Source organism: Sinocyclocheilus grahami, unplaced genomic scaffold (genome assembly GCF_001515645.1).
Source record: "Sinocyclocheilus grahami isolate Dianchi unplaced genomic scaffold, SAMN03320097.WGS_v1.1 scaffold575.1, whole genome shotgun sequence".
Classification (NCBI taxonomy): Eukaryota; Metazoa; Chordata; class Actinopteri; order Cypriniformes; family Cyprinidae; genus Sinocyclocheilus; species Sinocyclocheilus grahami.
Window position 1 is genome coordinate 606,557 of NW_015505754.1, and position 26,875 is coordinate 633,431.

The 26,875-nt window shown below is 37.3% G+C and overlaps 2 protein-coding genes across 4 annotated transcripts in view; both read left to right on the forward strand.

Annotated features, from left to right (window-relative positions):
- LOC107556670 (protein kinase C and casein kinase substrate in neurons protein 2-like) overlaps window positions 1-7,045 on the forward strand; it is a 13,417-nt gene extending 6,372 nt beyond the window's left edge. Inside the window, exons 3-9 of the mRNA XM_016239831.1 lie at window positions 383-539; window positions 1,521-1,756; window positions 4,038-4,193; window positions 4,268-4,443; window positions 5,273-5,434; window positions 6,434-6,534; window positions 6,885-7,045. Coding sequence (XP_016095317.1) covers window positions 383-539; window positions 1,521-1,756; window positions 4,038-4,193; window positions 4,268-4,443; window positions 5,273-5,434; window positions 6,434-6,534; window positions 6,885-6,997 — 1,101 coding nt within the window. The 3' untranslated portion in view covers window positions 6,998-7,045. The remainder of the gene's footprint in view (window positions 1-382; window positions 540-1,520; window positions 1,757-4,037; window positions 4,194-4,267; window positions 4,444-5,272; window positions 5,435-6,433; window positions 6,535-6,884) is intronic.
- Window positions 7,046-12,782: 5,737 nt separating this feature from the next.
- LOC107556667 (leucine-rich repeat-containing protein 4B-like) lies at window positions 12,783-20,655 on the forward strand. 3 transcript variants are annotated; one of them, XM_016239828.1, is made up of 5 exons: window positions 12,783-13,074; window positions 13,187-13,272; window positions 16,042-16,180; window positions 16,290-16,560; window positions 17,233-20,655. In XM_016239828.1, exons 4-5 carry the CDS (start codon window positions 16,318-16,320, stop codon window positions 19,162-19,164), a joined length of 2,175 nt encoding a protein of 724 aa, XP_016095314.1. In that variant the 5' UTR covers window positions 12,783-13,074; window positions 13,187-13,272; window positions 16,042-16,180; window positions 16,290-16,317; the 3' UTR covers window positions 19,165-20,655. The 3 variants fall into 3 exon arrangements, with proteins under 3 accessions (XP_016095314.1, XP_016095313.1, XP_016095315.1); XM_016239827.1 differs by having other exon boundaries at window positions 16,042-16,172; XM_016239829.1 differs by having other exon boundaries at window positions 16,042-16,165.
- The last annotated feature ends 6,220 nt before the right edge of the window (window positions 20,656-26,875 follow it).

Below are 26,875 nucleotides of genomic sequence, written 5' to 3' on the forward strand. Positions count from 1 at the left end.
ATATATGCACAAACACACACTCATGTAAAGAGATATACAGTATGTACTATATAGCAAATCTCAACTGCTTGATTATTGCAAAATGTAACTATATTATCGCGCAATTCTTATCTGATAAATGCAACTATAAGACATAAAGATATTATAAACATCATGATTTTGTGTAGAGCTGATTTACAGCTGAAATTAAATTAGTTTCATTACAATATTACCATTGTTATTTTCCTGTGAAGCTGCTTTGAAACGATCTGTATTGTATAAAGCACTATATAAATAAATGCAACTCAACTTGGAACCAAGCAAAAATACCATCCGTAGTTCACCATAGATAGATTGAGTTACAGGAAAATACATTTGAATTCCTTCTGTTCTTGTCTCTTAGCCAGGAAATTACATCCGGACAGTACAGAGAACATCAGAGTCGTACCAGGCTTGTAAAGACATCATAGCATGTATGAAGGACCGGGCTCATGTGGAGCGACAGTACGCCCATCAGCTGACCGAATGGAGCAACAAGTGGAAATCAATCACAGAGACTCGTGAGTGTCAAAAGCGTATCCTCATTTGGAGTTATTCACCAGCTACATCAAACAACAGGGGCCTGTGTTAAATGATTGGTTTTTATCACTGAGTAGCTCCACCCACAGTTCAATCTCATTGGTCCAAAATCCTGCTCCAGTATTTTCAGAAGCATCACGTCCATTGAATAATGTGCATAATATTCAAGCTTTTGTTATTTTATATTGGAATTTATGTCATTTGTATATGCTATCTTTGAATCTTTGTCAAATAATTGACACAATTATTGTCAGTAAAAATCACTCATTAATATATCTGAATTTTGTCAGTCCAAGATTTTGGGCTATTTTGCTTCCATAACTGTCTTTCAGACTAGTGGAAAGAAAACATCCAAAATACACATTTAAGTGTTTATTTTATTACAACAGATTTTATTACAGTTTTATACCTAGCTATATATATATATATATATATATATATATATGTATATGTATAATTTATTATTATTATTATTTTTTTTTACCGAGGGGTTTGCTCATTTTGCTTGATTTTGTAACATTACGTTCCTGAAAACATCCAAAAAGGTTTTTTTTCCCCCTAGGTGTGACAGTATTTTCTGATTTATGTTAAAAAAGAGAAATCCAAATTCATCTCTGTATAAACCTTTAACTCTAATATGTCAACAAAATGAAACAAGAATTTTGAATCTGGCTTTATCCAATGTTCAGATTTCTCTTCTGGAAGTATACGCAAATGAGTGCATATTTCATTATATAATGCCTCACTGTGATATAATTTGCTTTAATCTCAAGATTCTGTTGTCATCTACCGCTTATTTTGCTCGTATGAATTGCTCTTTTACATAACCCTAACCCTAACCCTAACTATTAAAAAATTTGCTGGCTGTCAAGTTCAGTTGCAGTTGTGCTTAGTGTAATGTAATTGGATAAAAGTGTTTGTAACTGAGCTGATTTTCACTGCTCTGTGTGTTTGTCTCTCAGGGCCGCTGTACGGGTCCCTCTTGCGGGCCTGGCAGTGCTTTTTCTCGTCCACCGAGCGTCTGTCTGCCCTTCACACATCAATCTCCCAGTCTCTGGTTTCTGAAGATGCAAAGTGCATTCGCTCGTGGCAAAAGGAGACGTTCCCAAGGAAAATGTTCTGCGGATTCAGAGAGTCACATGACCTTGGGACGGCTTTCTCACGTACTCAGAAGCCCTGGGAGAAACGATTAAAGAAGGTGACAGTTAGACGTATGCTGCTGGTTAATCGGTGTTAATCAACTGAACTGTTTTCACTCCTGTTGGTTCAAAATCCAGTGCAACATCTCGGTACATTAAAGCAAGACACTACAAGAAAAACCACTCGTCAATTTTGAAATTTTGCTTCCACAACGTAACTAGTGGAAAGAAAACATCCAAAATACACATTTAAAGGTGCAGTAAGTGATTTCTGAGAAACCCTGTTAAAAAAGTGGTTCAGACTGAGTACCAAAACACACTTTTAGCCACTCAGTAGTAAGGGGCGTTTCCACTCATGATGGGGGAGGTGCCTGTTGCATACCATGTTTGTGAATTTGGGGGTGGAGCTATTAAGATAGGGGTGTGGTCTTTTTAGGTAGGGGCGTGTTTGTTGTGGTCATTTCAATTATCAGCAGTTTCTCAGAAATCGCTTACTGCACCTTTAAGTTTTCATTTTATTGCACATTATCTATCTGTAGATTTCAATTTACAATGCATTTATTTAAAGTATGCTTTCTTAAAGGAGATATATTATGCGCCTTTTTACAATATGTAATATAAGTCTCTGGTGTCCCCAGAATGGGTCTGTGAAATTTCAGCTCAAAATACTCCACAGATCATCCATTACATCATTTATAAAATGCCTATTTTGAGTGGAAGCAGAAACACGCTGTTTTTCGGGCCTGTCTCTTTAACTGCAAATGAGCTGCTGCTCCCCGCCCCCTTTTCCAGAATAGAGCTGCGCCTTTACAGCTGGTATACCTGCTAAAAAACATCTGTTCTGGTTCTGATTATCATGTTTATCGCGCTGAAATCATGCGTTTTAAACCATATGAGTTTAAACTTTTGATATACGTATTCTGTTTTCTGAGCGCACACATCCGAAGCACACGGACAGAAAGCGGCTGTCACAGCATGTGAGTACTAAAAAGGCTTACCAAAACAAAGTTACTGGGTTAATCTTTTTCACGTTTCCTTGGTTGGTAGATGCACCGGGGAGCTGATTATAGCACTCAAAACCTGGAAAAGTCAGATTTCCATGATATGTCACCTTTAAAATATATTTTTTTCCCAGCCAGAAATCTGCAAGTATCTATATTTTGAGGGGATTGTTCATGTAACATCCATATAATTTACATTTAAATTTTTACGTATACATTTTATGTAATATTTTATTTCTAAACACATGGTACAAAAAAGTATTTTTCTGGCTGTAGTATTTTCACAGTATTTTGTAATTTCAGTCTTTCTACTTCAAAATTTTGTTTAATTCAATATGTTACTTGCCATTTTTTTGTAATTAATTGTGAAATTTACTAGCAATTTCTCAGTGAAAATAGTTTCTACATAATTTTTTTCAGTGTATACATAATATATATTATAAAATTATAATATATAATATTTAGGGCTTTCAATTGATTACAGTTTTTAATCTAATTAATTACACGATGTGGTGATTAATTAATCTAATTAATTGCATATTAATTGCACATCAAATTTGCTGAGAAATTACCCACAAAAAGATAGTTTAAAGCAATTATTGTGTTACATGAGAAAAGCATGAAAAATACATTACAAACAGTAACTTTAGAAAGACATTTTTATTTATTTTTATTTTCCAATTTTTTATTTATTTTCTTTTGACTTTTTACATTTTTGGGTGAACCATCCATTTAATTATTATTTTATTATTATTATTAATTGGGATTTTTTTTATTTTTGTTTTTCAGATTTTTGTATCTCTCTCTCTCTCTCTCTCTCTCTCTCTCTCTCTCTATATATATATATATATAGTAAATGGCTCTTTTTATGAATGGGCCATTGATTCATTTGTTCACCCGATTCGTTCAAAAAGTAGATTCATTCAGAAATTGTGTGTTGCTTGGAGATGCACAACAGTTCTGCTGTGGCTTTAATAGGGAATATTTGCGTTGGCAAAATTTAGCAAAATCAGTCAATATTGTCTAAAATATAACACAATATTAAGTTCTTATTTATTGGACTGTTGTAAAATCAATATCACATTTGCACTCGTGCTATTTGGGACAAAAACAGCACTGGTGTGATATTGCACTCGTTAATTGTGTTAAAAAGTAATTAATTAGATTAACGTGTTAAATCGACAGCCCTAATATTATAACATATGTTGGAAACTTAAATGAGGCACTTAGAGAGAGAAGATGAAATAGTATCTCCAGTGTATTCAGTAGCATGACTGAGCTGAATAGAAAATTAAAAGCACTACATGATTCTAATAATAAATCTTTGTGTCTCCATTAGCTGGAAAAGGCTCGTGTGGCGTATCATAAGTCATGTCAGAGAGAGCAGAGCGCTCAGGAAAAAGAGAATCAAGCCAAAAACAACGTCAACTTGAGCGAGAGCAAACTGTCCAAGATCCAGCAGGCCAGAGAGAAAGCCACACAGGAGCGCAGCAAGGTCAGTCAGAAATCGGACTGCATGAACAAATGCCAGTTACTATTATGACTTAATGAATTTGCATGTTTTTGCAGGCATGTGATCGTTATGAGAAGGTTCTCGAGGACGTTACTGGCTTCGCACCGCGATACATGGAGGAAATGGAGTCTGTGTTCGACCAATCACAGGAGAAGGAGAGGAAGAGGATCAGCTTCCTGAAGCAGGCCTTCCTGTCCATTCACAGACACCTTGACATTACCAACAACGAGAGGTTTAAAACACAAAATAAAAATTTGATGTTATGTTACAAAGGTCATGTAGACCATTAAAACGATTACACTTTATCTGACATTAAAGCCTTCCGTATATTTTGAAGGAAAACAAATAAAATATTCGTTAGTGTTGTTGGTTTCAGCTATTTCAACTGTAGTAGATGATATGTGTATATATAAAGGGTTATTATAGTTAAAACAAAAAAAAACTGAAGAAAAAAATTCATTAATTTAAATAAAATAAATGTTAACTCCAATAAAATAAAATGTCAATTATGAATAAACTTTTTTTTCAGATACCTGCCATAGAAATATTTCTCATTTAATTTAACTTGAAGTACTAAAATAACTAAAACTGAATAATAAAAAAAACAACAACATATAGACAAAGGACAAAAACACAACAAAAGTACTAAAAAATAAACTAAAATTTAATTAGAAATAGAAAATATAAAAATTAAAATATTTTATCTAATTCAAAATAATACCAAAATATCATAATATATCAATGATAATTAAATAGAGCTGAGAATCAAATGATTTACATTTGACATTTCAATTTTAGAAATTGGTGTTTTCCATAAACCCTGCAGGATATTGTTGACAAAGACAGAATTTTCCAAAACTCCCTCCACAGCCTTTTCCTTTTCAGTCGTCTTCTTTAAAGGCAAACAGTGACATGCAAAGATGCAAGTTTGTTGGATTTGTTGGATAAACATTACTCAAGAAAATCAAGTTTTTAGTATTATAGTATTGAAAAGTTCCATTAGCTGCAGTTTTGTCTACAGTTATGTGTATTGTGTGTGTGTGTGTGTGTTTGTGTTTCAGTATAAAAGCAGTATACAGTGAGCTACATCACATGCTCATGTCCATCAGTGAACCGGATGATCTCCGCTGGTGGAAGAACAACCATGGGCCGGGCATGCCGACAGACTGGCCCAAACTAGAGGTGTGTGTGTGTGATCGTATGCATTCAGATATTACCTTGAAGAACCTTTTGAAGCACCTTTATTTTTAAGAGTGTAGAAAGAAAAACACGTTTCCTGGATCGCAGATGTTTCTTCTGATCAATAAAACCCTATAATCTCACCCGTGTCTCCACTAGAGCTCCAAGAGATCTCAACAATGTCTCAAACAGTCAGATTTACTTGATTACACCAATCCTGGATTTACTGAAACCTGCTAAAAACATGAAAATATTTCCATAATAAAATGAGCCTGCTTTTAAGGACCATCAGAATTTTTTCCCCATTTTTTTGTGACTATTTTCATAACAATTAAACACATTTCACATCCAAATTCTTATACTGTCATATTGTGGAAATTGTAATTTAGGAAAAAAAATCATAATTTGTTAAAACATTAAATAGTAATTTAGTAACACTATAATTGATGTTAATTTAATTAATATTATTTAACTAAAGCTAAAACTATTAAAAATAATTTTCTTTAACTGAAATAAAATCGAAATATTAGATGGAACGGTTACCCTTGATGTCAGTCTTATGCACACCCCTTCAAGTAAAGTGTTACCAAACTTGGTTAAACTTTTATTTTTAAAGTTGTAGTTGAACTAAAACTAAACTATTAAAAATAATTTTCTTTAACTGAAATAATGCTGAAATAAAATAAGATATAAATACTAGATGGAAAACTTAAGCTTAGAAAACGTCAAAATGTTTAGTCAATTTTAATAGTTTTTTTTAATAGTTTAATAAAAACTATTAAAAATGACAAAGCTGAAATAACATAAATAGTAAATGGAAAGCTTACATTTAGAAAACTTAAAAATTTGAAATGTTGCCTTGGCTAACTGAAATAAGTAGAAACTGATATAAAAAATAAAGCTAAACAGAAATGTTAAAAAAAGTGGAAAATTAAAATGAATCTAAAATATTTTAAAATAAAAGCTCATTCAAAATATAAATAAATACTATAATAGTATATAAATAATACTAAAATAACAACCTGTTTTGGATGATTTGATTTGTCTGCCATGTCCTGGCGCAGGGTCATGATCGGAGGAGTGCGGGTTCGAGCGCTGTACAACTACACCGGAGAGGAATCTGATGAACTGTCATTCAAAGCAGGTGATCATGTGGAGATTCTGCAGTTACACTCTTAAAAATAAAGGTGCTTCACGATGCCATAGAAGAACTTTTTTGTCTAAATGGCTCCATAAAGAACCTTTAACATCTGAAGAACCTTTCTGTTTCACAAAAGGTTCTTTGTGGCGAAAGAAGGTTCTCCAGATTATAAAAAGGTAAGAAAGAGATGGTTCTTTAAAGAACCTTTGACTGAATGCTTCTTTGTGGAACCAAAAATGGTTCTTCTATGGCATCGCTTGAAGAACCTTTTGAAGCACCTTTATTTTTAAGAGTGTAGACTGTAACTCTGAGTACGGTGCTGTGGATGTGACTGGTGTGGGTCTGTCTCACAGGTGAAGAGTTCCTCAAGGTGGAGGAAGAGGACGATCAGGGCTGGTGCTGGGGCGTGAAGGAGGGCAGAGTCGAGGGATTTTATCCGACCAATTACGTGCTACCTGTCAAATGATGTCATGATTCATCACTGAGGCACAACCATGCTTATTTACAGCTATGGTATTAACTTACGGTGGCCATCAAGAACGATATAAATGTGAATGTCATCACATTAGAAATTGCCAAGAGCTTTTCTCAGAACTACCTTTTTCACTTTTCTTTGACTTTTTTCAACAATATCTATTGTTTTATCATTTAAACTTTTTGTGATTTTTTTCTTTTTCGCTTAAAGTCTTTTTGTGTTACATTTCTTTACATTTAAGTGTTACTTAGTTTGATATTTTATCTAATGCAGTGACATTCAGACATTTTTAACTGTCCAAATACTTTCAGTTTGCCGTATCTTTGGTAAATAATTTACTTTTGTGTTCCTTGGAAAACAACTACAAGATCTGTTTCTACAGACCAAGAAGAAAATAAAACATCAATTCTCTTTCATGAATGAAAACCTCAACTCTTTATTTAGTAATGTAGGATGTCATTCATTTTAATTAACAAATTCTTTTGTCCTCCTATGCTTTTGGAAAACCTCCGAGTGAGCCAGAGACCATCAGCAAATGATTCAAGCAGAGACAAGAAACGTCCTCTTTGTAATTTATATATTGCTTAATGAGGGGTTGTACAAAAACCAGTAGGAGCTTGTTAAAAAGATTACGGGGCACTGGAGAAACAGCCTCCATTATCATCAGAGCCAGATCTATATTATATTTCACCTACAGGAATCAGCACCTGATCAAGTGGACTGAATGAAACTTTAAATAATATTTAAACACACTACTCTGCAACATCCAGGACTGAACCAGCAAAGGAGGAATTTTAACAGATATCCTTATAAAGAACAAGGAACAGGTGCGTAACTATAGCAACCAGTCATTAATCCTGGAATGACAGGGACCTCTGGTGGTGGATCCGCAATCACATCTCTCCATCTGTTTTAATGCTGTTTTCCACAGTCAAGAGAGAAGACTGAAGCTTGTCTGTTTTACTGTGCGCATAAAATATTATTTTGAATATTTTGTGCATTTGAAATATGGGGGGGGGGGGGGGTTTGGGGGTCTTCTTTCCAAGGCTACATTTAGTTGATCAAAAATACAGTAAAAATAGTAATATTCTGAAATATTATTACAATTCAAAATAACTGTTTTCTATTTGAATATATTTTAAAATTAAATTTATTCCTGGGATGCAAAGTTGAATTGTCTGCATCATTACGCAAGTCTTCAATGTCACATGATCCTTCAGCAATCATTCTAGAAATCTTCAGAAACATGCTAATGTCTTTACTCTCAGTTTTAATCAATTTAATGCATCTTTGATGAATAGAAGTATTAATTTATTTATAAGTATTAATTATTCATTAAAAAATGTTCATTCATTAAGATGCTAATTTACTTCTGCGTTTTGTTTGTTCATTAATAAATTATTAAATCTGTGAACTCTATCTTTAAAAAATCCAGCATCATTTTGTAGCATCATTAGTTCACTAACAGACTGCTTTTAATTGCAAACCATTTGTTAGTTTTGTGTAGCAGTCCTGAGCCATTATGTAATTTATCGAGGCCCACCAACCACAACGATAAACTGACTAATATTTCATGTCTGCGCTCACATACTTGTCAATTATGTTTCTGGCCTAATATTACGGTGTAAAAGTTCATAATCTGACTGGTAATGGGAAAGTTTTATGTTAATATAAGTAATACCACCAACCCACTTATCAAATACGGCTTTCATTTGGATGTAAGCATTAGCATCTAGCTAATTTCATTGCAATTAATTCCGCATAAACACATTTCATTACACCAAATACACCAAATAATGTTCTTTTTATCAGCATCATATGACCCCTTTAACTAGAGACACGGACCGTTTCCATAGTGTCATTGTGTCACCTGCTAATGACGTCATAACCCCTCTGATTTTTCAACTAAGTTAATAAATCATTAGCTCATCCATGAACATGATTTCTGCTTGGATTGCATCAGCTGTGGGGATGAAGACCACAACTCCCATGATTCCTCAGTCAAGGGGTCATCAAACTACGCCTTTGCCTCTTTGTTTATTTTGAATACGCGCCCTCTAGCGACGAAAATTACATATTGTGCCTTTAAGTAGGCCTACTATCCCAGATAGCACATGTACGTCTGCAAGATGTCTGTTAAAGATCGCTTCATCTGGAAAGCATCTGCTGTGTACAAACATCTGACAGACATCTTTAAGATGTCAGTTTTACATTCATTCTAAATCATAAACATCTTAAAGACATCTTCTAAACGTCTAATTGACATCTGATAGGAAACGTCCTATAGACGTATCGCAGATGTGCAAACACTCTAAAAAATACGTCTTGCAGATGAAATGCAGAGGTCAAATAGATGTCTCCGTGATGTATACCTGCATGTTAAATTTCTTTAGAACTATTTCAAACCAAAAATAGTACATTTTGACATTGTTTTCAATATACTATGATTTAGGATACATTCATTCTTATCTTGCATAGGACAAGCAAGTCTGTGACACAACGAGCAAACTGGTTTGAATTCAGTTTTGATGTAATTTTCACAAAAATAAGATCTTAATGGTTTGTGCAAAACAAGTTCTTGAGATTATAATGGTTAATAATATCAATGTCAAGCTAAGCTAAATATGTCCATATGTAGCAGGCCTTCGCGTCAGTATTAGTAACAGAAGCACATCGCGTTTCGGTGAGGCAGATACAGAGAACTCATTCACAACACACAAACACAGTCCTCCACATGCTCGCGCACACACACATACATGGAAACCCACATCAGCACCCTCGGTGGGAAGAAAACGTGCACAATACGCCTCGAGATATTGACGCACAAACGCACCGGGTGAGAAATGAACACGCGGAAAGACTGAGGATCACATCCGCGCAGCCGTGACTTTGTGAGCGCAGAAACCCACCGCACGACAGATGCGAATAAGGCATCGACAAAACTGATGACACAGCTGATGTTGGCCTTAAGAGAGGGGGTGATATAGACTGGGGAGTCGTTTATTGTTTGTTTATATTTGTCTGTGCGTGTTGTACGGAACGAGTGAGCTGAGGGAAGACAGAACATCCACTGCACCACTGTGTGACTGGATTCTTAATGGGAGGGGGATGGAGAGAAAGAGAGAGAGAGAGGTAGATGGCTTATCATTAAGTCATAATACATACTGGAGGACACAAGTGTGTGGGAAGCAGACAGAGTTCAACACAGAACCAGAGGAGAGATAAAACAGGGCTGCTAATATGAACTAACTACCACAAGCATGTTCAACATGCAGGCCAAGCACCATTACGACAGCTGGATCTGTTTATTCATTTATTCCTTTAATGAGAGAATCAGCATTACTAGTGGTCATCGACCTTTATAGGGACGGCAAAGACACTTTAAAAAAAGAAGAAGCTGAAACTGAAATTGTGGTGCATTTTGAAATAAGTTGGTGCTTGAAACCAAGCTTGCATACAGTCGATAAGCATCAGTTTAGGTACTTGTGCATGCTGTAGGCCTCCCTATGTGAATTCAAATGATGCATTTTGCATTAGCGTTCCTGGTAATGTTTTAAAAAATAGCTTTCATTAATAACTTATGCCCTCATATGATGTTTAAAGGAATAGTTCACCCAAAAATGTCCATTTGTTTAAAATGTACTCAACCTCAGGCCATCCAAGATGTAGATGAGTTTGTTTCTTCATCAGATTTGGAGAAATGTAACACACTTGCTCACCAATGGATCCTCTGCAGTGAATGAGAGTCCAAACAGATGATAAAAACATCACAATAATTCACAAGTAATCCACACCACTCCAGTCCAGCAGTTAATGTCTTGTGAAGTGACATTGTGAAGTGAAGTGGAAAGGTGCGTATTTATAACAAACAAATCCATCAAGATGTTTTTGACTTCAAACCATAATTTCTGGCTAAAATACCAGTCCATAATAAAAGCTTCCTCCAGTGAAAAAAATCAATCTGCTGTTGCCTCTCACATTAAAATCCACACATATTTCTTAAGAACAGTTTTGCTTGTAAACGGTGCTTGATCTGTGCAGATTTCTCTCCTGATTCAGACAAGATGGCTTTTTCACTGGAAGAAGCAGTATTATGGATAGAGGACTTGTATTTTAGCTGGAAGCAATGGTTTGAAGTTAATAACATCTTAACAATGCATTTGTTTTTTACAAACACACAAATTCTCACTTCTCAAGATGTTAACTGATGGACTGGAGTGGTGTGGATTACTTGGATCACCCATTCACTGCTGAGGATCCATTGGTGAGCAAGTGATGTAGTGCTAAATTTCTTCAAATCTGTTCCCATGAAGAAACAAACTCATCTACGTCTTGGATGGCCTGACATGTTTAGAAATACACAGGATATGTATATACATACATACATATATATATATATATATATATATATATAAAAATATATATATATATATATATATATATATATATATATATATATATATATATATATATATACATGTAATCAAAGAAAATGACCTGTTTTATGTCTGTCTACAGGCAGGGCTTTCACAGACCCCTAATGGAAAGCCCTGAAGCTGAACTTCGAACAAACAACTTAAATGACTTACTGCATCATGGTTGTCATCTCTGGCAACCATTTAGTGTGAGTTGTCTATTACAAACGCATAGATATCAACACTTAACAATGGTGGCAATTAACAAACATAAATGTTGTTTATATGAGGCTCAAGTTACAAAACTAGCTATTTAAACATCATTTAGATAAGTGCTTTTCAAATGGTGGATCGTTATGGGATGAAATCATTTGTATTTTTAATGTCAAAATGCTTACTTACTAAAGCCATTTTGTGAACTAAATATTCACCTCATGAGTGTGATATTTATTTCGCCCATGAAAGGGACTATCTGGATCACAAAATTCATTTAGTCCACAAAATTAAATGGCCGGGTCACACTTGGCACGGTATTAATAGGTTGCACTTTTGTTCTAACAAAGAGTACAGCATGGTGCTTGCAACATCAAGGTTATGGGTTCGATTCTCAGGAAATGCATGAAAAACATTGTACGCCTTGAAATGCAATGCAGGTTGCTTTAGATGAAAGAATCTGCCAAATGCATGAATGTCATGTAAAATATAATAGGATTGCAGACAGCAATGTAAAAACAATTCTAACTATTAATCATAAAATGGTAATAAATATATAATCATTCATAAGATGAAAAAATACTGTTTTGATGCAGATATTAGCTGTTATTAGGTAGAATCAACCCGATTTAACAAGAAACGTAACTGAACTGAATTTACAAGAAATACATGAAATTATGACCCAGATGACATTAAATCCAGGTTCACTTGCAGTGAACAAACATGGTTTGTGTCATTATTAAATCATTTATATTTGCTTATGCAGTTCAAGGTAATACTAACAAATTTCAGTGTTTGATTATTTATTTAATGATGTAATACAAAGCAAAAGCAGCTCTGAAACACTGCTTTAGACAAACAGCTTTGCCATTTTAAAATATATATGTTAAACTTCAGTAGTGTATAATTAGAATCTGAAAGCCTAAATGATCTGACAGTCGTCCTACACAGTCATGCCTGCAGATGAAACAGAGGATGGATGCATGAATGCATGGACTGATGATTGGATTGATGTGTGAATGCATGGCTGTATGGAAACAGGCTACAGCAGGTGTGTTTTGTGCATGTCTCAGTGGTGCGTTCTTCAGCTGGTCGCTGTATTCAGGACCGTCGCTACGGACTTTACGTAAGATGTTGCGCTGGGTGCAGCATCCGTCCCTCTGTACGGCCACGACGCGCACGAGCTGTCTGCATACACTTACAAAAATGCGCCAGTAGGTTTGTACGCCTCATACCCTGGATAATCAAATTACATTCGATTTTCACACTTTACAGCGAGCGATTGCATCGTTTTGTTCCAGCGGTGGTATGATCTGTTAACTATATGTTCACCGTTATTCACCGTGTCCGCGCGCACTGACGCGCTCCGGATCTGTGAGAGACACCGTATCAACGGGGCGGAAATCATTAGAAGAAGATTCGTCGAGGAGAGAGGAAAGGGTACGATATACATTTGATCAGATGCACGATATCAAATGCTGTGAAATGGATTTGATTATAGTTCATGCTGAATGAATGATTGACGGGCGCCCGTTTTGATTTGATTCAATAGGTTTAATAAGTTTCCACATGGTTATGATGTGCATGATTCATTAGAAGAGGATCCGGATGATGTGATGGATGCATGAGAGGAGAACGGTAAGATCTTTCATTCGGCGTTCGTTTTATTTATTTAGCTATTGAGTTTATTTATATATTTATTTCAATATTTATTTATAGAAATGAATCTGGCCGTTTGGAATTGTGGCGATGTAAATAACGGCTTGGCTTGATTTGCATTTTTCCTTCTCATTATCCGTGAATTACACGGACACCCGTGTGCCATTTTGTTGCGCGTCTGCGAGCGATGGAGCGCGCGCGCGCCTGTGTGTGTCCGGGCCTCACTTGTGTATTTCACGCTCGTACGACGGTCTCCGTTAAGACACCGCAGTCACTAACGCATTCAGATGCACCGATTTTCTCTCATATAAGAGCAACTGACTCACTGCGGACTCTGTCTGTCATGATGGAGATCGCCGCATCTGATGTCTTATGAAGGTTAATTAATAATCAATATAATGGCTTATGAAATAGATGGTTAATTTGTGCATTCGACTCGTTTCTTTGGCCTGTGGCTGGTTTTAACGAAGCCGTAGTGCAAACAGAGCGCCGCCACCCAACCGGATTCCGACACCCAGCATCTGCAAATCAATTTAGCGTTGTCATGGTTACAGTGAAGCTGCACCACCGCACCTGTGACACACACACACACACACACACGCACGCACGCACGCACGAGATGCGCCTGCGTGTGATGGACAAAGATGTTAAAGTCATATTACAAGACAATGCAATATTAAAATCTTATTTTGAATTCTGTTTGTTTTTCTTTGTGTTACCTTGAAATAGATTATTCCTGATGTAAGACAATGAGCGCGTTTACATGCACAAACCTACGCTGGCTTCTGTTTTCAGCTAAAGGTCATACACTTAAAACAAAAGCGTTTGGAATGAGTTTTTCTCATTACCTTGATCTGCATGTAAAATAGCCTTTACCGGTGTTCTAAATGCTTATTCAGTGTGCGCGTGCGTTCTGTGCATGCCCGTTTACGCTTTGATGTCAAATGGATAAAAACCTGGGCTGCGTTTCTCAAAAGCATCGTAAGCTAAGTTGATCGTAGAGACCATTTGGTGGCAATGGCTCTACTATAGGCTTACGCTTTTGGGAAACGCAGCCCTGATCATTTCAAATCTCATGTAAATATGATTTGCTTGTGCCTGGGGTTTGTTGGATGTGTTTGTGCACAATTTTAGACCGATTTTGCGTACGGTCGTGTGCCCTAAAAGGTGTTTTTTTTATTATTATGTATTTATTTATTATTATTATTTAATTAGATACATGTATGTCTTAAAAGGAAAAAAGCGATCTGTACACCTACACCAATTGTCCCAAATGTGCTTTACTTGTGTTCCCAAATGTTTGCATTATAACATCAAAACTGGAAACACGGATTAATTTCAAATCATGCAAACATGGTTTTCTTGCTTTGTCTGGTTTGTAGGATGAGATTATTTTTGATTGTAATCAGTGTATTGTGGTGTATGTAAAGTAAGGTGTGCATTGTGGTGTATGGGCAGTAATACCCTTATTATAGGATCATTTTTCTGTGGTGTATGTACCCTAAGGGTCTTACTGCCCACTTTACATCTTAAATCTTAAAGCTTAATCTAAACCTATTTATTTTTTGTAGAATTTAATGAAAAAGTGAGAATTCAGAAAAAAAATCAGCAGCGTTTATTTAAATATGAGCAGTATTTACTGAAATTCTTGCATATTTATCAAACATGGTTTTCTTGCTTTGTCTGGTTTGTAGGATGAGATTATTTTTGATTGTAATCAGTGTATTGTGGTGTATGTAAAGTAAGGTGTGCATTGTGGTGTATGGGCAGTAATACCCTTATTATAGGATCATTTTTCTGTGGTGTGTGTACCCTAAGGGTCTTACTGCCCACTTTACATCTTAAATCTTAAAGCTTAATCTAAACCTATTTCTTTTTTGTAGAATTTAATGAAAAAGTGAGAATTCAGAAAAAAAATCAGCAGCGTTTATTTAAATATGAGCAGTATTTACTGAAATTCTTGCATATTTATCGTCTGTTAGAATATGCTAAAACGCCATTCTGCCTAAATGATTAGTTGTAAGGCTGTTTATACAAACAAATTCTGCTGCTATTGCATTACTGTCATCCAACATTCGTCATGGGTCATTTAATATCAGCATTATTCTGTATTTATTTATAGCAAACATCAGTGTTCAGACATGAGAGTTGTTTACCTCTTCAGTTGTAGAGCTCATATGTGCAGTGGCTGCACGCACACTTTTCTTTGTATTAAATGTCTGTTTCCAAGTAACGATGTGAATATTTTATTATTGTATATTTGCATTTTTCTCTCTAATAATCTATTTGTATGTTTACACTTACAGAACCACACATCTGTGCACGTTTAATAAAGAAAATTGAATTGCAAATACAATTTTTAAGTGCAACTGTTCCGACAGGACAACCTGTAGCCTTCAACCAGTCCGAACCACTAGTTTAATTAAACATTAAAAGACATGGCCAGACCTATCCAGATCTGTAAGTTTTTTTTTTTCCATGGACGAGAAAAAATGTAAGCGTTTTGTGTTACAATTATGACTACCTACTCAAGGTTTAAAAGTAAAATAAGCAGAAAAAATTGTGGAAATTAACTGAAATTAAATTCTACTCCAGCTGGGCTAAAGGTCACAACATTTAATTGCACAGGTCAGAGTTTTTAGTTGCTGATGTACTGACCCTCACACCCTTAGCTATATGAAATACGATAAGCTGTACATATATGCAGTTTTTGACCTCTCTCGTTCCCCCTCCCGTATTTTCTTCCAGTAAGCAAGGCCAGTGCTAACTGTGATGATTCTGATGGCAAGCAGAAGACTCCCGTAGCAGCATCCAGTGCTGTTGACAACTGTGTGGATTACACTTTGATACCACAAGATACCTGATTCCACAAGTTAATCGTAAAAAAGTTAATTTCCTTTCTTGTTTTGTGGATGTTGTTATTGAAAATACACTTCCATTTCCATTTAAGAAGTTTTGAGGGTTTTTGGCACTCACTGTTTGCCTTTTTGTTTTAGGAAAGGGGCAGGACATGACTCAGTTGCCATGCAGGCTGCTATGGTAACAGGCCTTTTCAGCTCCTCCCCCCTCATCTGGTTGGTCCAACTGTTGTTGTGGCCACACCTCCTCGGGCTTATATTGGCTGAAGCCAGTCCTGCCTGCCCTACTCCCTGTAGCTGTTCCAATCAAGCCAGTCGAGTGATCTGTACTAGAAAAGGCTTGAATGAAGTTCCACAGAGTATCTCGTCCAATACTCGATACCTCAACCTCCAGGAGAACTCCATACAGGTAACCTCCTTGATACCCAAAATAGGTGTTTAGAGCTTTTTCTTCTAGAACTGGACATGAAAACTGCCAAAATTAGGTACATATAAAAATGACCATGCAATATCAAATTTAATTTAATTGTTAGAAAAAGGAGAAATGGTCAGATTAAAATTGAAAGACAATTAATTATGGATCAGTTTACTCCAGGTATCTCATTAAAAATGTTGCTCAGATTTTAATGCAGAACGTTAACCATTTCACTGGTGTGCTGCTCCTATAACTTATCAATCAATTCAACCAGTAGCAATTATGCAAGTACTCAAGATATTCATTGAACTGCCATTTTGCTATCTCTATTTAAAATGAAACATACATTTTTATTACTTGCAATGACTTGTTAACGAGCTATGTTATTTAAACATTCCAGTGCTACAACCATCAGGCACTGTAAACCTGTCATCCTCGATCACAGAGTGACAGATGGTCATGCATACGCACATACTGAAATAGTAACAAAATAACAAAGATGCAACTTTCGTGGGTATGCATACTAACACAAAGGCATACAGTGATCTTAATCATTCAAACTGCTGCAGAACAGGTTAACCTGTAATAGTAGAGATGCAGTAACCAAGTTCTGGAATATGTCTGCTTTTATAACCTACTATATTCTCTTTCTCTCTTTTTCTGCAGTTGATCAGGTCAGACACCTTCAAGCACCTAAATCATCTGGAAATTTTACAGTTGTCTAAGAACCAGATTCGTCAAATAGAAGTGGGAGCTTTCAATGGCCTTCCCAATCTTATCACCCTGGAGCTTTTTGACAACAGATTGCCACTGGTTCCATCACAGGCATTTGAGTACCTGAGCAAGCTGCGTGAACTCTGGCTGAGGAACAACCCCATAGAGACACTCCCAGCGTACGCCTTCCACCGTGTGCCGTCGCTGCGGCGGTTAGACCTCGGTGAGCTGCGCAAACTCAGTTTCATCTCGGAGGCCGCATTCGAGGGGTTGCTGAACCTACGTTTCCTGAATCTGGGCATGTGCGGTCTTAAGGATGTACCCAACTTGACGCCTCTCGTTCGGTTAGAGGAACTGGAGCTGTCAGGAAACCAACTGGGTGTGGTGCGTCCTGGATCTTTCCAAGGCCTTGTGTCTCTTCGCAAACTGTGGCTCATGCACTCTCGGATCTCGGTCCTTGAGAGGAATGCCTTTGATGACCTTAAGAACCTGGAGGAGCTTAATCTGTCCCATAACTCTCTGCATTCGTTGCCCCATGATCTCTTCACTCCACTGCAGCAGTTAGAGCGTGTCCATTTGAACCACAACCCTTGGGTTTGCAACTGTGACGTTCTGTGGTTGAGCTGGTGGCTTAAAGAAACCGTTCCTGATAACTCCACTTGTTGTGCACGTTGCCATGCCCCACCGGGTACTAAGGGCAGGTACATTGGTGACCTCGAACAGCGAGACTTCACCTGCTATGCACCTGTGATTGTGGAGCCACCCACCGACCTTAATGTGACAGAGGGAATGGCAGCGGAGCTGAAATGCCGCACTGGGACATCCATGACTTCTGTTAATTGGTTGACCCCCAATGGAACCTTGATGACCCATGGAGCGTACAAGGTCCGGATCTCTGTCCTGCATGATGGAACCCTGAATTTCACCAACGTGACCATGCAAGACACAGGACCGTACACCTGTATGGTCACCAACTCTGCTGGCAACACCACAGCAACTGCTGTGTTGAACGTCTCTGCATCTGACCCAGGCAATGGCTACAGCTACTTCACAACTGTTACCGTTGAAACCGTAGAGACTGGGCAAGATGGCCACGATTCAGCAAGGCAGTTCGTCAATGAGACGTTTATTAGTTTTCCAGGGCCGACGGCTGCATCTGCATCAGCAGGTCCCACTGGTTCAATGCTGTCCTCCGTGTCACCGCGAGCTACGCGTGCACCCGATCGCCCTTTCACAGTCTCCATCACGGACATCGCCAACCTGTCGGGTCTCGAGGACGTAATGAAGACGACCAAGATCATCATCGGCTGCTTTGTGGCCATCACCTTCATGGCAGCCGTGATGCTAGTCGTCTTCTACAAGCTTCGCAAGCAGCACCAACTGCACAAACACCATGGCCCGGCACGCGCCATTGAGATCATCAACGTCGAAGATGAGATCGGATCTGCCGGTGGGACTAGTGGCATCACGGGTGGGAGCACCATCCGCACGGGTGCAGGATCTGGTGGAGGAAGCGGGCAGAGTCCGAGGAATCATGACCCTGAGATCATGACCCTACCGAGCGTTGGGCAAGCGGACCACCTGAACCACTACTACAAAACGCACCACTTTAACAACAACGTACTGGGCTTGAACATGGCTTCTGGAATGCTCAACAACAAACCCAACCCTTCCTCCCAAAATCAGGCTTCGACCATGAAAATAGGGACTTCCAGTGACCCCTCCAACCCTGGCTCGACCTTACCTCCCCTGCCAATTCCCATCCCAATGGCGATGACTTTCCATGGAACTCTGAAAGGCCTTAGTCACGTTCCCAATGTGCAGACTGAGCCGCTGTTGCTATCGAATGGCTCCAAGGAGAGCGTTCAGGAAACCCAGATCTGATTACCCTCGCATAAACATGCACACGCAGGAAGGGAAGTAGACTGGTTTTAAACCAGTGTGACTGTCGAGTCTTTGCAGTCGTGGACATTATGGAACTCCATCCCTTTCCAACAGATTTTATGGAATATTCCGTTCAATGAACAGAGAGACAGGCTTTTACTGATGAAGTGGACATGGCGCTATTGAGTACATATGTGCCAAAGCAAGCGTCTTTTTTGCAGTTCTTATGAGTTGTGTCCGCGTATAAAAAAATATAGTCTATATTAAAGTAGTGTAATTACTTAAGTGTTGGTTTGCCACAGTCCAGCGACACCGAGTACACACACCGATGTACAGCAGCTAACAGACCTGTATAAAAGCATACACACATTTACACTTCCCAGAGGTTGACATCATTATTCATCGTACTCACCTCGGTAGGTAGTGTACCTGTGTGTGTGTGTGTGTGTGTGTGTAAGGGACAGTATTAACTGAGACTAATTCAAAAATAAAGACTTAAACTGCTGTGATCCAGAACACATGCTCATGTTCACTCTGCTTCATGATGACATTCTGAATCTAGCACAAGTGAGGATCAGTTCATAAGCTCAGAAATCTGAACTCTAAAAGACACCAGTTTCAGGGTGACATACACTTTCATCATCCCTAGAGGAGAGGGCAGAGAGAACAAGTCTTTCCATGTGAACAATAAGAGTACTTGGCTGCTGTCCTCAGCAAAGGTACAACATTACCAGCCGACAAGCCACCATAGTGCAAACTCTCTGTGCATATCTGCGTTTAAAGAGATCTTGAGTGTCATATGTTTGTCTTTTCGCCTGAATCGAATAGTAACAGCAGTGTGTAAGGGCTATTTCACTGGCATTTGATGTGTGCAGAACGTGTCTGGACTTAAAGTCATCATGAAACGCCATTCGCAACCCATTAAACTTCTATAGTATTTCTATGTGAAACAGGATATTCAATGGACGCAGGGCGGGACTTGACTTTGTTCATCAGGACTTGATTGGATCATGAAAATTGGGGCGTACCAGAATTGAGTCAAGAGGGATTTGTGACAGTAGCCGAAATGGAAAGTCGTTTTAGAGGCGGAGCAGGTTACACGTCACACAGATTTTTTTTTTTTAACTTGGCATAATGTGCACCAATGACTCGTGCACAGTAAGGAATGTGTGTTAAAGTAAACAGCGTCCATTTTGAGTTCATGTTGACTGAGTTCAAAATAAGCTGTATTAAAGCTTTGAAATATACTGGGATACGCAGCACAGGAGATTTCGCTAACATGAAAATTTTAGATTTTTAACAGAGAGAGAATGAAAGACATTGTGAAAATGTCCAGATTTTTCTGATGAAAGATTTTGCAATATGACGTAATCTAATGTAAAGATTTTCAAGTATACTGTTTATAGACCAAATCGCTGGGTTTGGGAATCAGGGTTCAGGGAATGGGAATAATACCGCTCTTGGGCCGCTTCAAATTCAACGTTAGCCATCCATTTGTGACTGAGTTCAAAATAAGCTGTATTAAAGCTTTGAAATATACTGGGATACGCAGCACAGGAGATTTCGCTAACATGAAAATTTTAGATTTTTAACAGAGAGAGAATGAAAGACATTGTGAAAATGTCCAGATTTTTCTGATGAAAGATTTTGCAATATGACGTAATCTAATGTAAAGATTTTCAAGTAATACTGTTTATAGACCAAATCGCTGGGTTTGGGAATCAGGGTTCAAGGAATGGGAATAATACCGCTCTTGGGCCGCTTCAAATTCAACGTTAGCCATCCATTTAGGAGAAACTTGTATGCCTCACTTTCAGAGTATTTTCTTTGAAGAGATTCACGGACTGACAGGTCCTTCGTGGGAGCCATACAACAACTGCTGACTACATAAAGCGTTCTATTCATCCTTGAATGGCTTTGAAGTTGTATAATAACAATGTGCAATGTGCCATTAATTGGAGTAGAGTACACATGCGTGTAATATTGTAATTGCTGCATTAAACTTTATTCGGTTTTTAATTTCCAATTCATCATCTTTTATCAGATTGTTGGTGTTAAAAATTATTCATTATTTTTCAAATGCTGGGACCTTTCTTGAATCAAATTTGGGCAATTGTTTTCTGCCTTCATTTATTAAGCTTGATTGAGGACACCTTTTTGTTGAAGTGCTATACATAGATTTACATTGTATCCCACCAGTCCTTCAAATGTCTCCCTGCTATTCTTCATAATGGAATTATAGGGCAAACTATTTGTTCTGCTTCTTTTATTGTTTTCCATATTTCTTCCTACAGTATGAAAGCTGATTGTGTTTGAATATCCAGTGGAGTTGCTTAGCAACAACATCATTGCCAGGAAATACTCTTAAAAGCTTATCGTAGCACCTGACCCTCATCTGCTGATGCAGAACTAGGTAGATCAGAATTACATCAGTATCACTTAAGTAAATGGTTAGTTAATGTGAGGAACGTGTTCTCTTTGCCTTGCTTTGTGTCCTTGACACCAGAAAAGCGGCAGAAGTAATTGAAACATGCACATCTTTTGGTGTACGTGATCTTATCAACAAACAAATACACAAACAGGCATATTTGCATTCATCTCGGATGTAATATTTGAACATTTTAGCCTATTTAATGCTAGCAAATTGAAATATTTTGGCAGAACACATCCATATAATTCCAAATGCAATGCTAAAGCTACATCACCAACCAGTTTCTACAAATGAGTCTTGATTTGCTACATGCTTTTGCTAATAAGTGGTATTTCGTGAGGAAGATTCTCATTCTAGAGTACTTTATTGGACATAAAACTGAGTGCAAGATGAGTCACTGGTTCATTTTCCTGAAAGAGAAAGTTTGAAGTTTTTAAATGCATATATATCGGATCATTTTGGAGATTTTTTTGTAAGTACACCAGCATATAGCTAACATGCGTCGACTAAAAGCCACAAATGGAGTCTTTGCTTGAATTAGACTCACATTTGAGCCTTTCCATACCTCTTTTTATAATATATAAACGAACTTGTGAAATGTTAAATGGCCAAAAGCTTACCTGCCCAAGATCATGAGGCGGTGAATCAGTACGTCAGCGTTCAAATGTGTGTCGTCCTGTAGCAGGTTGTATTCTCATCTATGCATCCTCTCTGCGGCCAGCAAAATCACATTACCTTTACGGCTACTGAGAGACAGCTCCTCTAAACCTTTCCCCATTTTCGAAAGCTGCTCTAAGCTGATTTCACTGGATGTGAGATGAAGACCCGTGTTGAAGCTGTTTCTGAATCAGCACAGAAATATTGTATTATGATGACTATTATATGAAGCGGTATCATCACTGTAGACTCTTAATGTGGTGGGTCTCTCTCCGTCTCTCTCTCTATCACCTTCTCACACTGACCATGTGTTCATGTATTGCCATGTATATAATCTAAAGATGTAAATATTCTCTATTTTTTGACTTACCATTAGCAGAACACACGTTCTTCAGGATTTAAATGAAGTTTTTTGGAAACTATCTGCATTTCTCTCTCCTTCTATTTATGTGTGAATCTCATGAAAACAGGCCATATTTCACCACAGCATCAAATGAACAGAACTGTGTTGTGCATATAGAAAAGGAATCCTGGTTTTTGGACCATTAAGAGTTTTTTTTCTGTGTGACATTTCATTTCATGATAATCAAATTAATTTTACCACTAGTGCTGTATGGATAGTTTACTTTTGATTTTGTTTGTAATTCCCATATTGTATTGTAGATTGTCATTACTGTAATAAATTACAAAATTACTATTATACATAAAAAAATAATATAATTTTTCATATAAATTAGCATAAAGTACCATTATATTACAAATGTTTTTTTGTTGTTGTTTTTTTTTGCAGTTTTGAGAATGCTTTCTTTTGTTGCAGTTTTTCTGATGAAATGTCACATTGTGGGGGAAAAAACGATCAAAATAAGCTAAATAATACAATTTTGTTCGTTTTTTGCAAATTTAATGAGATTCACTCGTATATTTCTCTGTATCTCTATCTTTAAAACAACACACACCTCAAAAAAAAACATTAACGTTCATCTTTTTGCATTAAAAAATACAGTACCGCTGATATCGGCTCTGTTCCATTTAGCTTTGATCTTCATCTGTTTACCTATTTATTTGTACCGAGTATTTTTAGTTAATTTGCTTTCTTTTCTATGTTGATGCTGTGTGGTTCGGCTGTGGAGAGCTAGTTGATTGGCCATCAGTTCCGGGTCAAAGGTTGTGGCAAATGCTTAACTGTGCGTGTGAGCCTCTGCACTATGCCATTTGCTACACAGATGCTCTTTATCAATAAAACATGGACATTTTGGCTTTAGAATTCTGACTGCGTGTCTTTATGCTCGACTTGATTAAAGGTGCTGTAAACAATCCATTAACAGATATTTTTGAAGTGTTGTAGCTTAAGACTCTGTAAACAGCAAACAAGGGGCGTGGCCTGTGCATTTTTGTCATAGCCAATCAGTAACACTGTCTGCACGTGACTTGTGTCTGTTTTGGAGAGGGGGCGTGGTCTAATTTAGCAACCGTCTGGTGGAAGTTTGGAAAATGGTAAAAATTGTTTACAGCACTATTGATATTGATTCTGCAGTTTCTGAAGGATTAAATCAGTGGTTCTTAAATGTTTTATTCAATAGCCAGATTATATGTTGGACACAGCTTAATTATTTATAATATATGTAAAAAAAAAAATTAAATTTCAGATGGCACTTTGAGGCTTTTGCATCTGAACTCTTCATATATACATTATATATATATATATATATATATATAAACCAGACTGAATAAGTAAATTGACTCTGCTATCCTAACTGTGCATGTTTATAGTTAGCTGCATTTTATTATTTGCATTCAGCAAATGTTATCGTGACCTTGCAACCCACCAGTTGGGAACTACATCAAGCCAGTTTGATTTTGAGTCACACACAGAACAGCCACACAACAGTCAGTCGGTCATTACAGCAAGACAAACCTGACAGGGTGATTTGGTCTTGTTTGTGATAAAGGACGTCTGTACATCATTCCACTTCATTACACAGCTACGTAAAGACTGAATAAGAAAAGTGACTCTGCTATCCTAACTGTGCATGTTTATAGTTAGCTGCATTTTATTATTTGCATTCAGCAAATGTTATCGTGACCTTGCAACCCACCAGTTGGGAACTACATCAAGCCAGTTTGATTTTGAGTCACACACAGAACAGCCACACAACAGTCAGTCGGTCATTACAGCAAGACAAACCTGACAGGGTGATTTGGTCTTGTTTGTGATAAAGACCGGACGTCTGTACATCATTCCACTTCATTACACAGCTACGTAAAGAAATAAATCTATAGGAACTACTGTAAATGATTCCATGTAAGAAGTGAGTGATACAAGGGACATGAAGCGTGGAGAAATACACAGTTCAGCATCATAAAGAATATTTGGTGGCAGAATGCAGTGACTGACCAATCAGAAACAAGGAGTCTAGAATATGACAGGTACATTACAGGTCAAAAGTTTGGAATAATTACCATTTCTTTAATGTTTCTGAAAGAAGTCTGAGCTTACCAAGGCTGCATTTATTTAATCAAAAATACAAGAAAAATTGTGAAATATTATTGCAATTTAAAATAGTTTTCTATGTGAATATATAGTAAAATGTAATTTATTCCTGTGATCAATTTTATATTTTCAGCATCATTACTCCAGTCTTCAGTGTCACATGATCCTTCAGAAATCATTCTAATATGCTGATTTGCTGCTCAGGAAACATTTCTGATTATTATCAATGTTGAAAACAGTTGTGCTGCTTCATGTTCTTTTAGAAAACGTGCTACGTTTTTATTTTCATAATTCTTTGATCAATATAAAGTTTATTTTTATCATTTATTTTATAATTTATTTGAAATAGAAACCTTTTGTAGCATTATAAATGTCTTCACTGTCACGTTTGATCAATTTAATACATCCTTGCTGAAGTTTTTATTATTATTATTTACTGTTTTATTGTTATTTATTTTATTAAATCTTACTGACCCCAAACTTTTAAATAGAGGTTTCCACAAACATATTGTGCAGCACAACTGTTTTCAACATTGATAATAATCAGAAATGTTTCTTGAGCAGCAAATCAGTATATCAGAATGATTTCTGAAGGATCATGAGACACTGAAGACTGGAGTGATGATGCTGAAAATACAGCTTTGCATCACAGAAATAAATTACAGTTTAACAGATATTCACATAGAAAACAGCTATTTTAAATTGTAATAATAGTTCACAATATTACTGTTTTTATTGTATTTTAATCAAATAAATGCAGCCTAGGTGAGCAGAAGTGACATTAAAAATCCAAACTTTTAGCCGGTAGTGAATAGCTACTAAAAACTGGATGTGGTAATTCTTCGTTTCGCCCTGGTCTTCCTGCGTCCTCACCTATACGCCACACACTTCCTGCATACACTCCCTGTTCTCGAAGGATCATGAGACACTGAAGACTGGAGTGATGATGCTGAAAATACAGCTTTGCATCACAGAAATAAATTACAGTTTAACAGATATTCACATAGAAAACAGCTATTTTAAATTGTAATAATAGTTCACAATATTACTGTTTTTATTGTATTTTAATCAAATAAATGCAGCCTTGGTGAGCAGAAGTGACATTAAAAATCCAAACTTTTAGCCGGTAGTGAATAGCTACTAAAAACTGGATGTGGTAATTCTTCGTTTCGCCCTGGTCTTCCTGCGTCCTCACCTATACGCCACACACTTCCTGCATACACTCCCTGTTCTCGTTGCAGCGTTTCCATAGCAACTGTGAAATGTGGGAAACCCTCTGTCCTTCAGAGAGGAGTGAGGGGGAGCTGCTAATCAAGTGATTGAAAACAGTGATCGAGCATCAGCATATAGTAGTGCTTTCGCTCTTGGAAATCATCTGCATTGATGCCGCTTGCTGACTGACTGTATGCGTTACTGTATTTTTCCACCGTCTCATTTCCTGCATACACTACTGACTGACAGATAGATGCGGTTGGGTGCGTGTACATTTGTGTAAAATGGCATCTCTGTGATGCTTTATACAATCAGAGATGTCTGTAGTGACTGTGCAGTATTCATCTGACCGGTCTCTAAAGCTCTGTAGGTGAAGGTCACAGTCTTTATTTAGGCTTTGCAGTGCTGACTTGTTATATCTGATATATATGGGATAGTTATCGCCAGTTGTTGTTAATCAGATTCAAGTGCCGAGCATCTGTGAGCAATGAACGTCTGCATCAGTAGCGAGGCCTCTGTTTCCATGACAACCACGGGCTGGAAATAGCCCGCGCGCGCGTTACTGTATTTTTCCACCGTCTCATTTCCTGCATACACTACTGACTGACAGATAGATGCGGTTGGGTGCGTGTACATTTGTGTAAAATGGCATCTCTGTGATGCTTTATACAATCAGAGATGTCTGTAGTGACTGTGCAGTATTCATCTGACCGGTCTCTAAAGCTCTGTAGGTGAAGGTCACAGTCTTTATTTAGGCTTTGCAGTGCTGACTTGTTATATTTGATATATATGGGATAGTTATCGCCAGTTGTTGTTAATCAGATTCAAGTGCCGAGCATCTGTGAGCAATGAACGTCTGCATCAGTAGCGAGGCCTCTGTTTCCATGACAACCACGGGCTGGAAATAGCCCGCGCGCGCT

Excerpts from the sequence above, each read along its gene's own strand:
- LOC107556667 (XM_016239828.1), top strand. The coding sequence starts at position 16,318 with ATGCAGGCTGCTATGGTAACAGGCCTTTTCAGCTCCTCCCCCCTCATC. Across the intron at positions 16,561-17,232 it reads TCCAGGAGAACTCCATACAG|TTGATCAGGTCAGACACCTT; the intron begins GTAACCTCCTTG and ends CTTTTTCTGCAG.